Genomic DNA, 14,111 nt, shown 5'->3' with positions numbered 1-14,111 from the left:
TAAAACACATTTACATTTAACGATATCCTATATAAAAGTATTATTAGAAATGGTGTAATACCAACAAAACCTTTACTGACAACGCCCCTGATCACAGTTCAGTAGATTTACGAAAGCCGAAAATGAAAATGGACACGCCCTAATGAAGCAAATTGATGAACCAAACTGTAATATGGAAAATTTCACAGAGTAAAGACACATAAAGCATTTCTTTCATGTATGAATATAAACAAGTCAGTAAATACACTTGTACATAAAATCGCGAAGAATACAGTTCAATAAATAATATAATTTTATTCCCTCATTGAACAATGTAACCATATGGTTACGCGAGGTTTAACAACCCTAAACGTACTTATAAATTGATATAATTGATAAAATTAAATTTAAAATCTTTCAATTAGGCTTTATAAACAACTAGAAGTCAACAAAACAAAATTACTGTTACTTACCTAACAACCGGGAATATTTCCTCTTCACCCTCTGTGAATTCTGGCTTCTACTAACAAACACAACACATCTTTCCCACATAAAGTTACCCGAACCCACTACAAGGTGTCAGAACGAGTCAGCGTACGAAGCGGAAAGGTGCAGCCATATGGTAACAATGACCAACAACGGAATATTGAATTAGCGTTCACGTTAGACAAGTTCGATTATTTTGTAACCATATGGTAACAAAAAACAGTAAAGGGTTAAGAGCATTTTCTAATGACGAAATAAGGTAGTTTATAAGCAGACAGAAGCTATCAATAGTTATGAGTTTCAAGAAGTTCCCAGGTCATACTCATGCTGTCAGAAGATGCGTTAAAAGCTTGTGACGGAAGCTTCCGGTATAGTGTGTGGAATGCTAGAGACGGCTTCATCATTGCTACACTACTGTCCAGATCATCCATGCCTACTTTTTCGCATAAATCAGAAAAAATGAAAAAAAGGAATCTTTTAAGTTTTACGTCCTAGGATTATGCCGGCTAGGGTAAAAGAGACGGTCATGATGAGAAATAAATGAAATGGTGGAATGAAGAAAGTGGGAGGAAATGGGAGAATCCCGAGAAAACCAGCACACAAGGTGCTTGCCCACCACAAAACTCACTTGGCGCGAGCTGGGATCGAACCAAGAACCCCATACACAAGAGGTTAACACTCTACCACTGTGCCACCACTCCACCCGCATAAATCAGAGTTTAAAGTCATTAGTAATGGACAAAAATAAAGGGGGAAATGGAAATTTGTAGCTGACGAATTATGTGAAATTATAAATTTGTAAATACAATAGTAAGTAATACACCCTAATCATTTGCTTGCTGGTTGGGTAGTGGAACTCCAAGTGCTGAAACCCTCTTGTGATGAGTAGCGTCCTTATCTTACTCTTTTAAAGAAAATAAATAAATAAATAAATAAATAAATAAATAAATAAAAATGTTAAACTCTGAAATTGTGAAAAATTCACAAAATTTGCTAATTTTTGACAGTTAAGCGCGACCAGAAGTTATCATATAAATATAGTGTATTTATTTATTATTTATTGGTATGCGGGACCGGAAGATATATTAATAAAAGTTTTTCTTTTTGGTTTTTTTCTTATCTATACCGACGGCAACTTTTGCGCACTATAGCGTTTCGGAAGTAGAAAATTGATATTTTTCGAACCACCCTAATATATATATATATATATATCATCTGAAAGGATGCAGTAACTTCTGTGTTGAATAGTCATAATTAGTTGGGAGAATCACACTGAGATACAAGAGTTTCCTTTATTCTAATAATAACAGATGTATAGTGAAAACAGATGTAGTCAGGTTACTGCAAAATGTGGCACAGATACATTTAACGCTGGGACAGGTAACTCTGAAATTGGTTGGCAACCCTGACAATGGGTTGCTTGGGAGGAGTGGTAATGCTCACAGACGTGTTTCTAGGATACCGAAGAGTACTTATACCGATTTTGGGGTGGATATATTAAAACTTATGGAAGTTATTGGAAAATGTTTATTTCGCAATCAGTTGGCAACACTAATTGGGATTTCTCCTCAGTTCTTGGATGGCCCATCACAATTTTTGTATATGTGAAACTAGATATAATAGGCTTTCAAACAAAAGCAAATTCATTGAAATCCATGATGGAGATTTTGAGAAATAAAGGTTTGAAATTTACAAAATGGCGTTCTAGTTTTTTTTTTTTTTTTTTCTCAAAATGTTAACTTTCAAATGACTTTATAAATTTTCTATCAGCTCTAAGGAAAGTTTCATGTTTTTAATGGTTAACACCGTAAGGACAATCTTAATAAACAAAGAATTATGTTTCTGGCATTAATAGGAACCGAAATATGATTGTTTCGGAGTTCTTCCAAAACGGGGAAATATTGTGTGGCGACTGTTAAAAATGGATTTTCTTCTCATTTTTGAAATGCAATAACTTCTGAACCACTGATGCTATTGTAATAAAATTTACACATTTGTAATCAGCATAAAAAGTTTTATAACACTACCAAATTTCATCCAAATCTGAGATAGTGGGTTAAAAGCCTTGGTTGAACTGACGTGGAATGACGCTTTCCTGACATTTCAATAATTTCCCTGATTCTCCCTGACAATCCCTGATTTTCCAGGTCTGTGGAATCCCTGCCAAACTACAACAAAAAATACATTTACAATGAATAATGTACAAACATTTTATAAAGAACACTGCCCATGGAGTGGATCCCTAGGCTCAACTGATAGCACCTACCCAGAATTTAAGGCATATAAAAAACAAACCTTCCAAATAAAGTACATATAAATAAATGCTTTTACTTAAATTATAGTCTTAGAAGGTCCGAAGACTTCTCTCGGATTCTTTCAAGAGTTTTACGGACCAGAAAGGGTTTTCATTTTGTCTAGTATCACTGAGCGAGTAAGATTTTTTTCTTTCCTTTCTTCTTAAATTTAATCATCTGAGACCTATGCCACTTTAGTAGAGACATTACTAAGGGCATCTCAAGATATGCTAGAGAAATTTTGTCGCATCTTGTATTATTAGCCAATTACTAAGGTGACGGAAGAATTCAGAGTTGCTCTTGCCCTTACAATGAGTTTCACTCTGACTTAAATAAACTTAATGTAACAGAGGATCATTACCTGTGTCATGCTAAAACGATTAGATCTTAGCTTACAAGCACAGTTTAAAACCATACTTACTGATACTCTGAAGAATTTATATATATATATATCGGAAGGCGTCTTACTTACATAATACATCTTTCCAACTTGTTCGGGGTAGCTAGCTGTTCCGGGAACCGGACTGGGTGGCGTAGTGGTTATCCAGTCCCAGTCCAGTCACATCACTTTTTCACCCTTTCCAAGTTACTGAATTCGTACCTACAGAGGATTGAGGTATGTAAAAACGGAAGTTTAAATAGTTTGTTTCCTCCTTTCATTAATATATACCAAGGACACGATCTTGTCCAGCAGAAACTCACATGGCCCGAAATCGAACCAGGGATTCCTAGTACCAAAAGTGAATGATATACCGCTGAGTCACTGTGTTCCCCAAGAGTGTCATCAAGAATTGTGTGCGAACATGTTACAACGCATCATATATGAACCAGATTTGAAATGTGTAATCACTTTCGACGAAATATAATATTTTATCTACAGCTTGAAGACTAAGTGGCAATTTATAGAGTGGAAGTATCCCGGCTCCCCCAAATCGTAAAAAGCACGCCTGACTGGTTCTTGGATATTTATGGAATTGTAATATCTGACTGGGTTCCTACTACTACATAGATATTTTGACCAGACTTCGCAAAAACATAAGGAAGAAGAGGTCTGAACTGTGTAAAAATGGATGGATTGTGCGCAAGAAGGCTGTGTCAGACAATTTTTGGTGAATAAAAAGATTACTGTCATGAGATATCCCTGACTCGTAAGATCTGGGACCACAATGACACTTTCTTTTTTCGAATCTGGCCTCAAGGGAAAACGTTTTGTCTTAACTGAAGAAGTCAAAATCGAAAACGAAAACTGCACACTTTCTACGTACACCTACAACCTAACTTTCAGTGTTGTTACCTCAGTAGCAGCAACGAATCAAAACTGTGTGAATGTCGAAAAAGAACTACTTCGAGGATGATGATCACACCTGACAGTAATGCGGTAAGTCCCAGAACTTATGAGCTCAGTGCTTTTTTCCCTTTTTTTCTTTCTTTGTCGTACATGGCATTTCTCAATCATAATTCCAAAATTTTCAACTTATAGTAATTGCAACTGAGTTACGAGGAACAACGGCTCTATATGCAATAAATTTAAATCTTATCCTATAATTAAATGAAGTACACAGCTACAATACAAAATATAAAATACCAACTTACATATAACAGACATTCAACGGCATTAAACTGGAAAGTTTCATCCTTCAGAAGCACGCATAATATTTGGAGCAAATGACCATTATTTGCAATAATGTGGTTAATTGAAACCCATTCAACAAAGGCTGTTAAAGTCTGCAACACTACCTGCAATTTAAAGAAATATTGAACTAAAATATTAATATAATTTCAAGTAACAAAGCTAATTATTATTATTATTATTATTATTACTATTACTACTACTACTACTACTACTACTACTACTACTACTACTACTACTAATAATAATAATAATAATAATAATAATAATAATAATAATAAAAACAACTGAAAATTAAATGCAGTTTCAAATTACATTGTTTCCAAAAAATGAGTTAAACTTATTTGAATATATAACTACATGTACTCCCATGCGCAATAAAAATTGCGCGTATACTGTAACTCACGATTTTTCGCATTTATTCCATTTTCCTTACGTTTATGGATAAAATTCAGTTATTAGTATGTGGAGATAATAGAAAGCTATCCATCTAAGGAAATATTTCCAAAAATTATAATAAAATAATAAAAATATAAGCAAAAACAAAATTATGTTCGGTTTTGTGTATACTAGCAATCCTGATTTCTAGGGATTTTTTTCAGAAGCAAAGCACGATTGCGGAGGGAAATTGACGATAGGCAGTGAACAAGTTGGCGGAAGGAACTGGAGTAAAATATTGAATTTATTGGTTCAAACCTAGTGTCTAGATGGTTTACCAAATATAAATTAGCTTTTGTAACCAAGATGTCGTACGGAAATATAGAAACAAAGAGGAAATCTCCTGTCTTGAGGTTGGAAGTGACATGCGCTATGGATATTAGCATTTATTTGTTAAGAAAGCAAAGCAAGCAAAAAGTAGTTTCCGTGGTTAGGTGGGTAGCATGGTGGATTAGTAGTTCTTACACTATTTTGACACTAGATCGAATCACATCACATCACATTTTTTTTTCTTACAAAACATTATAATTTTCACGTTAATAAGAACCGAAGCAATATAATAAGGACATAACTTATTGATATTTTGCTGTAATGACGTATTTATCCAGGATTAGAGTACTATTGGTAATAGCTATTGTTTTCAGTTCATGCTGTTGTATAGCTTCTCTTATCCTGTTTTCTTGGGAAAAGAACAATTTTGTCTCGAACAAAGTGTGAAGGATATATACGGACAGAAAAAGACATCTTAGCACCAAACTTGATTTATCGTGATGAAATGGACTAGTTTGCCATAAATAAATAAATAAATAAATAAATAAATAAATAAATAAATAAAAACTAAATTATTGAAATTTGCTTCTCTTTAGTTTTTAGCTAAAATAATATTTTTTCCTTTATAAGGCAAGGTGTGTGATCATACTCACAAATTTAGCTAGGGAGTAAAAGATAATTGTTTATACAAACATTTTACAGGTTTAGGTGCGTGAAACACCAATACACCATGATCTCGCATCCTTTGTTCCACATACCGTATAATCCGATATATCATTGCAGATAGCACCAATCGGCAAGAAGAACTGCAAGTTGTGGTATTAGTCTATTTTTCATGCTCTGGAGTCTATCGCCTAGCGCGCCCGTCTACACCCTGACTCATACGTCTATCATTCAGTGCAGACACGTATCTATTCGGAGGGGGCCCAACAGGAAACCTCGTAAGCACGTAATTCTAATGTTTTAAAAATATCAATATCAATAATAATAATAATAATAATAATAATAATAATAATAATAATAATAATAATAATAAATAATGCAACAGTTCTGTATTTCTCTTCAACTTTTTCCTACTTTTCATTTATAAACCGGTTTACTTTGGAAACTGCATTATAGCACAAACAAAATGAAACATATTTTCGAGAGAAATGTAACTAAAGAAAACTGTCTGCTATGTATATCACATAACAAAAATAGCAAGAAGACATTGAGTATATCGTTCTAATACATTAAAGTTAAAAACAGAACGGAAACGAAATGTTAATCCTATAATAAGCTGTTCTTTAATTCCACCTGGTATAATGGTATTACGGTATGTTCTTAGAATTCTAACAAGACAACAGCACATTGCCAAAAGTTTGGACACTGACTTCAAGTAAATAAAAAGCAAGTTTACTAAAAAGTGCTTGAGTTTCGGAAGGGGACAGCCCTCAGGCCCTCACGCTGGATACGTCCCTGATTCAGTGCAGTGCATTTATTTGTTATAAAACATGATTATTAGATGCGTAATATGTAAAATTAGATCGTAAGTTTTACTTTCAATAGGTCTTTTCTTAACACATCCATATTATCCAGCGTTCTGCCTGCCTGTTTATGTCGGATAAGCGAAACTCTACTGTATTTCCAAAGCTAGCATATATGAACTAGAATTGTATCGTCCTAAAACAGACAATAGTGTGAAATGCTTATATTAAAAGGCTGGAATAAAATAAAAATAAAAATTAAAAAAAAGCATAAGTACTGTTTTGGTAGCGTGAGAACAAATTAAAAACAATTCAATATATTTCCTAGGTATCAGATTATCATCTTATTGTGTCGATGTGTATTCTTTTTTAAACGTAGTTTTAAAAGTCATACCATTCGCAATATTCCTAAGGAAATCGAAAGAAAAACTCCTATGTGCCTCTTGTGGCAAAGCGGTTTAAGTGCATGGTCCGCAACCGATTCCCACGTTAAGGTATAGATAGAGTTCCCATATTTCAAAAATGCAAATCCGGGACGCTACTAAATTAAAGAATCTTTGAAATGCTTAAAATTGAAAGAAGTGTTAAATACTAATTTACTTTCCTCCATTAGAGTTGTTCAAGTATTACGTTATCACATTTTTATTCATTTCACTAGACCTTCTTCCAAGGGCGCCGATTTCTCTGTAAATTTGGGGGGCATTCAAATGCAGAAGATATATATACATGAGGATTTTAAGACAAATTGCACTCAAATTATGCCAAATATTGTATATTCATAAATACAAAAGGGGCTCACATGAGCTTTGGGGGGACTCGGCCCCCTTGCATTCTTCCTAGCTAAGCAAACGTAAGCAGATGATTTACTTCCTCCCCCTGGTAAGCAAAATTATTATTTTTTCCCTCAAGATCTGTTGTGTTTCGTGAAATAACAGCAGGGATTTCCTGATTACTTAACCATCTAAATGAATGTTTTCACTTAGAGTCATCCCGTCGATTTGCGTTGCCTAGGACTAAAATAAATTAAGGCTCAATAATGAAGATGAGACTTCCATATCAAACATGAAGAGACATGTGGATCGGACATCTTTCTTTGTTCGAACTTTGATTTTTTCAAATCCATGATGGGAAATTATATTATGAGTACAATTTTCGAAATTAATAGTATACAATCGTAAAAATATATTACAAAACGATGGTGTATTGCAAAATACTTTGACGCAAAGAATAAATTACAAGTAATAAACTTGTTACTTTTCCTGAAGAGTCTAAGTCTTGAATGAGACAGAGGCTCTCGAGCGTAATGCTTGGAACGATTGCCTCACTTGTTCTACCTTCCCGCGGGGCAGCCTTGATTCGACTTGATCCGAAACGGATTATTCAGAAGTCGAAGCCGGAAGATGTTCCCCATTGTTCCAAAACACTCTTGGTCGATTACAATCTGCCTCACTTGTGAGGGGACAACCCCATGCCGTAAGCGTCGGTGGACCACCGATAGGCAACTAGCAAAATGTCCCCAAAACTTGGCGGTCCCGCAGCGACGATCGGCGGTGGTCTCACTTCCGTTTTGAAAATTATACCACCACCGGCAGAGAAGCGACGGAACGCCAACGAACCACAAAATTATTCCCCTAAAATATGTTAAATCGTCTATATGCGTAATTTGTTTGCATTAAAGTGAGTCAAAAAACATTTTTTAAAAAGTAAAAAAAAAAAAAAGTGCCCTGAGCTGGGCGCGAACCACCAACCTTAGGGTTACTAGTTGCGTGTTCTTCAGAATTCGCCACGTAGACGATTATGAAAAGACAGCTTGTAGAGTGATAAATCGTTAAAGTCTTTTTAATATTTCTAATCAGAGTGCTCCTTTAACCGTGTATATTTGACGATAACTGTCTGGAATCAGATCAAATACACTCAAATGCATGTAATTTTATAACAAAATAGGAAGCGTCTATTTACTTTTTTCATAGTTCTCCCATATTCACTTGCTAGTGATCGGCGACAGTTGCCATCTAAATTCATACAATTATACGCACCCATCTCAAGATTTTTCATTTCATGATGTAAAGGCCGGAGTTACTCTTAACCCCCGGAGCTCAAGTATTATCCTTATAATAACAAGTCGTCAGGGAAAAATAATAACCGCATGCACATGACTAGCGATAGTTCGTGTTGGTCGCTTTGCGATTCTCCGTGACAAATCAAAGGAGCGCGGATTAAAATGAAGTTCTTGCTGTTACGCGGTGGTAACTTCAATACCCTCGATTCTAGATATCTGCTTCGACTCGACGAATCCCTGCCACTAGCGGCAATCCTTCGACGCGTCGCTATATCGACGATCGCCATTTACCGGCAAGTAGGCCACTAGGTGTTGGTGATGTTTACGGCATCGGGAAGCTAATAAACAAACCAATCAATAAATAAATCTAAAGCCTTATAAAAAAGTTTTCCCAAAATTTACATCTAGCAAAATCATTTGTTGGTATTCCAGAACTGTAAATTCACCTTTATTCATAATTTATTTCTATCGTAGTTTTGATATGAGAATGATATGTCTGAAACTGTAACACAGGTCATTAATACTTTTTTTTGTTTTTGTTTTTGTCAGATTTAGCAGTTTTACTTAACAGTCAGTCAATTTAGATCTATGATTTCAGAGTTTTAGACATTTCCTTAAATTTTTCATTTCTACAACAGTTTGCAACCATTAACGTGTCTCTTTCGATATTTCCATAGGTAATGGCTTAGTCACTTCCAGTATATTTCAAACAATAAACTATTTACGGTGTCTTACTCTATTAATCCGAACTACATTTAATATCCAACAACTCTGTGCATTTTCCCTTAAATCTGCAAACTTTCTACTAGGTTAAAACTGAGCGTTTTCTATTTTCTTCCTTTCTTGCTAAAACAAAAGTGTCCTTTAGACAACCTAGAACTGATGACTCTATACTACATTAAGTTGCATAGGGCATTTTATGTAGCATATCATTTGACAGTTGGACACTTTCTTCGTATATTGAAAGCAACAGGGATTAAGTCCTTCCTCACTTACATGAGAAGTAAACAAATTCTTTATAATTCGTGGAATTGTGCCAATGCACTAGGTCCAAAGAGTTTTTAATTTAAGATTATTATTATTATTTTATTATTGACTTAGGTTTTCCTGAATATTAAGCAATATTTCACAAAAAGCTGGTATTTTTAAACAAATGTGTTCGATATCAAGTTTTCATGAAGTAGTCACTCTCTCCTTCAAATAATTCCAACCCAAACAGTGCCCAACAAAATGAACAGTGTGACGCAAACTTTTACCTATTATTTACAAGAATATTTGTCGAGTTTATTTTATTTATTATTATCAACGATTCTTCCACGGATCAGCTGCCTGTATACAGTTAAACAAACAAGATCACATTGAGGGATTGAGTGTAAGTATTTACTTTAATAGTATTAGAAAGGTATATTTTCTAGTATTTTCTACCGGGAATAACTGCATCCGGTCTAGAAAGCCGGGACTAACAACAAAGGAACCCGATGAGCGAACCACACACCACCCTATAGTCGTGAGTGCCACAAGTCCTTTTCTACGTTTTGGCACCCTAAGAGTTGTTGCCTTCAAAGAGAGAGAGAGAGAGAGAGAGAGAGAGAGAGAGAGAGAGAGAGAGAGAGAAATAACTTAAGTCCATTGGACTTACATGCTTAAATAAATAAATTATGTAAATAACTGTTTCGTTTTCTGTTTATTATTATTATTATTATAAATTTCTTAGGAAGTTGACTGACATATGTATGCACACGGCTCTCCCGTGCAGCACCTTGTGTATGATTTTCCATACACAAACTATATATTCCAAGTTTGTTGTGTTTATTCTATAGGTGTGTTTGTAATTAGATGCATATGGCATAGAAGTCAAAATTTAATGTCCACGCTACGTATATGCAAAACCATAGACAAAGATATTTATGAACAAAGACATTTATGGCGCTAAAACAAAGGGCAAAAATAAAGAATTACTGGCGGATTGTTGCCCGTAGTGCACAGGTGATAACGGTTAACAGTGTTAAATTTAAACAAATAGAGTTTTAATTAAGCACGAATTTATAGTGTACAGTGGGGAAGGCTCAGGAGTTCGCTAGGATCGTTACAATATCGAACCCCGTGAAATGCACTGCAAACCTGTCCGCAAGCCCCTCGTAATGTTCAACAGATATTGTGTATTAATGCTTACTTCAATGCAAACCTATATAGGCCTACGCACTTGAATACTCAACGAAGGTGCAGAATATTCATGAGTTGCAATATTAAACTCTCTCACCCACTGTATTCTCCCAACATGTCTCCCAGCGATCACAACATTTTTTGGTATCTCAGTCACTTCCTAGTAGGATAGCTTTATCTAGAGACCACTGATTAACCTGGTATTGGAAGTTTCACTTTCTTACCTTTGGAGCTGACAGTCATCGGTTGGACATTTCACACGCAAATATCTAATATTAACAATGTTTCTTCTATAATTTCGTAATATTGTATTATTTCTTTGTATTATTCATTAGCTTGGTTAGGCTTGTTTAAACACTTTTCTCTTTGCACCTACTTATTACCTATACCTTAACGCTGGAAAAAATACAATAGCTCCCACCGGGAATCAAACCAGAACCAATGCACTTGAACCAGTTGGCCACAGTAAGGTACATTTAAAAAGAAGTTTCTATTTTGTTAGGATTAGGTATAACATTTAAAAATATATTTAAGAATGTGTACGGATGAAACGCACTGAATTTTCTCGCTCAAATTTCTTAAACTGACTAGTGTTAGGCTGCAGCTATTACTGAAACATTTATTTGAGAAATGCGAATAAAATAAAGTGTTTTGGAAAACTTTGTTCGAAGCAACTTACGTCCAAAAGTGAAGTACCCATTGGTCATATTTCTGTTAGAAATAACTTATGCCATATATTTGAATTATTAAGGAAATAATTATATGTGAACTATGAGCAAAAGCCTCTGAGTACTTTCTGAGAAAATCGTCAAAAAAGTCATCCCCAAGAATAAAATATCCCTTGTATATCTTTTCAGGACAAACAAGTTATGCTATTTTTGAAATACGAACAAAATTGCCTGAATCGTTCTCGACAAAATCGTAGGGTAAAACTTGCTCCAAGAAGTAATATACCACTTCTAGCTTTTTAGGGATGATGGAATTATACCATATCGTTAGGTTATTTATGTAATATTTATTTATGAAATATGAACAAAATTGCGTCAGGCATTAATGGGAAAATCGTCAGAGAAGAGTAAACTAAGAGTAAACTACCCCTTCTGAATGTTTACAGGACGAACGAGTTGTGTCATATTGTTAGGTTATCAATGATACATTTATTTATGAAATGTGATTGAGAAAATTGTTCGAAAAAACGCATCCCATACAGTAAATTACACCTTATGTATTTTTTCAGAGCAATGATTTATACTACGGTGAAGGGTTATTAATAAAATATATATTTGTAAAAAAATAAGCAAAATCTTTACAGCTGTTTTTGAAACAATTTAATTATTTAAAATTTTTATCCTTCAAAGTGTTATAATAACTTCATGTCTAGAATTCGGTCTAGATACGTCGAACAGTATGGCCCCTATTTGAATGCATGTAAAAGCGTGACGAACCGACGAACGAACAAATGGACAGACATCAAAATCACTTTTTCGATATGTGGTGGCGTGAAACTTGAATTAATTGAAATCTCGAATTCTATTTTTATCACCATCACTACAATTTCTTCTTTCGTCGCTCGAACGTGAAAACGAATAGGAATACAACGACACGTAAGGTTATACTTTGTAATCCCCAAAATTTAATGAGTTACGTTTAATGTGTTGCCATGCTAGAAAAAAAAAGCTTATGCCTGTTTGTTATATCATTTTAATATCAGTTTTTCACGCTACTATATAATGTAGAAATAGGCTATGACTATCGTTCATATTCATTCTCTCTTTTGGAAATATTCGTGTTCCGCATACATAGATCTGTATAATTTAGTTTCGTTCAACGAAAGCATTCTTTATTCCTTACATAGACTTATGATTGCAATTCTTGCACTTGTGGATATGAAAAGAGAGAGAGAGATGGAGAAAGTCAATACTCTAAAAAACAGCACACACACAAACTATAATTTGACATCAGCTTTTTCCTTTCTTCCTTTTTTCATGACAACAAGCCATTCTAACATTCGATGTAACGTCATGTCGATGTAACAAGGAGTGAGACTGGAAAGACTGTCAAGGTCGCGTGTGTTCTTCTCCTGTTCCTGACACACAAATTCGAAGTGAGTTGTCTGCTGTTCAAGAACGGGCAGGGGAGGTGTAACATACAAGACCATAAACTGAAAACAAACGCTGTTTCCAGTTTCCAATAGTACACGTATTTTAATACTGAATAAATACGTCGATTAAAGGATACTATCAATAAGTTACTTCCTTATTATATTGTTTCGGTTCTTATTATTAAAATTATACACTTCCTATAATGTTTGAAAAAAAAATGTGGGATGGGATGGGATTCGATCTCGTGTCAAAATAATAAAACTACTAGTCCGCCACTCTATCCACCTAACCACGGAGACTACGTTTTGTTTGCTCTCTTTTTCTTAACAAATAATGCTCATAACCATGGTGCATATCGCTTCGAACCTTAAGATAAGATATTTTCTGTTTAATTCTATATTTTCGTACATCTTACTTACAGAAGCTAATTTATATTTGGCAAACCATCTAGACACTAGGTTTGAACCAATAAATTCAATATTTTAGTCCACTTTCCAGTTCCTTCTGCCAGCTCGTTCGCTGCCTATTGTCAATTTCCCTTCGCAATTTTGCTCTGCTACTGAAAAATCCCTCGAAAGCATGATTGCCAGAATACACAAAACCGAGCGTAATTTTGTTTTTTGCTTATATTTTTATTATTTTATTATATTTTTTGGAAATATCTAAGATGGATAGCTTTCTATTATCTCCACATACTAATAACTGAATTTTACTCATAAACGTAAGGAAAATGTAATAAATGCAAAAAATTGTGAGTTATGTATACGCGCAATTTTTTGCGCATGTGAGTACATGAGTTTCATGGTGCTCTGGAGTACCTTACAGAGTGACAGATTTTGGGAAAGTACACATACCTATTTGAATAGGTGTACTCAGCTAGATTTGACGACACGCTAATGTATTATAGATGCAGTCCTCCAGTCAGATTGATGATTGGACGTACGATTGACACCCTATCCCCGAAATGAAATGCGAAGAACCGTAACAAAAAGCGGAATATGAAATTTTTCGTAGCAGAATATTCCGATGTAAATTCATTATTCTGGTCTCAGAGGCAGGAATACTACAAGGAACCTACAGGGCATGGTGCAAAAAAGAAAAAGAAAAGAAAGAAGTGGAAAGTAAGAAGTTAACACTGTACCGAGTACGAGAGGTAAGGATATTTTACGCAAAGATAAAAACGTTTAAGCAAGATGCACCAGCGACGTAACAAGTTAAGTAGAT

At 34.6% G+C, this 14,111-nt stretch overlaps 2 protein-coding genes across 7 annotated transcripts in view; one reads left to right on the top strand and one right to left on the bottom strand.

Moving 5' to 3' along the window:
• Nucleotides 1-14,111, bottom strand: part of Ranbp21 (exportin-5-like protein Ranbp21) — a 116,777-nt gene that overhangs the window by 55,566 nt on the left and 47,100 nt on the right. For all 5 annotated transcript variants that reach the window (XM_081752041.1, XM_081752045.1, XM_081752044.1 and 2 more), the window contains exon 5: nucleotides 4,353-4,496. In XM_081752041.1, the coding sequence (XP_081608167.1) occupies nucleotides 4,353-4,496 (144 nt within the window). The remainder of the gene's footprint in view (nucleotides 1-4,352; nucleotides 4,497-14,111) is intronic.
• Nucleotides 1-14,111, top strand: part of LOC145680891 (NAD-dependent protein deacetylase sirtuin-3, mitochondrial-like) — a 287,622-nt gene that overhangs the window by 265,487 nt on the left and 8,024 nt on the right. The window lies entirely within an intron of this gene.

The sequence above is a fragment of the Thermobia domestica genome, chromosome 3, assembly GCF_964235325.1.
Source record: "Thermobia domestica chromosome 3, izTheDome1.hap1.1, whole genome shotgun sequence".
In the NCBI taxonomy this organism is placed as follows: Eukaryota; Metazoa; Arthropoda; class Insecta; order Zygentoma; family Lepismatidae; genus Thermobia; species Thermobia domestica.
Note: the sequence above shows the minus strand (reverse complement) of the source record. Positions and strands in the feature narration are given on the sequence as shown.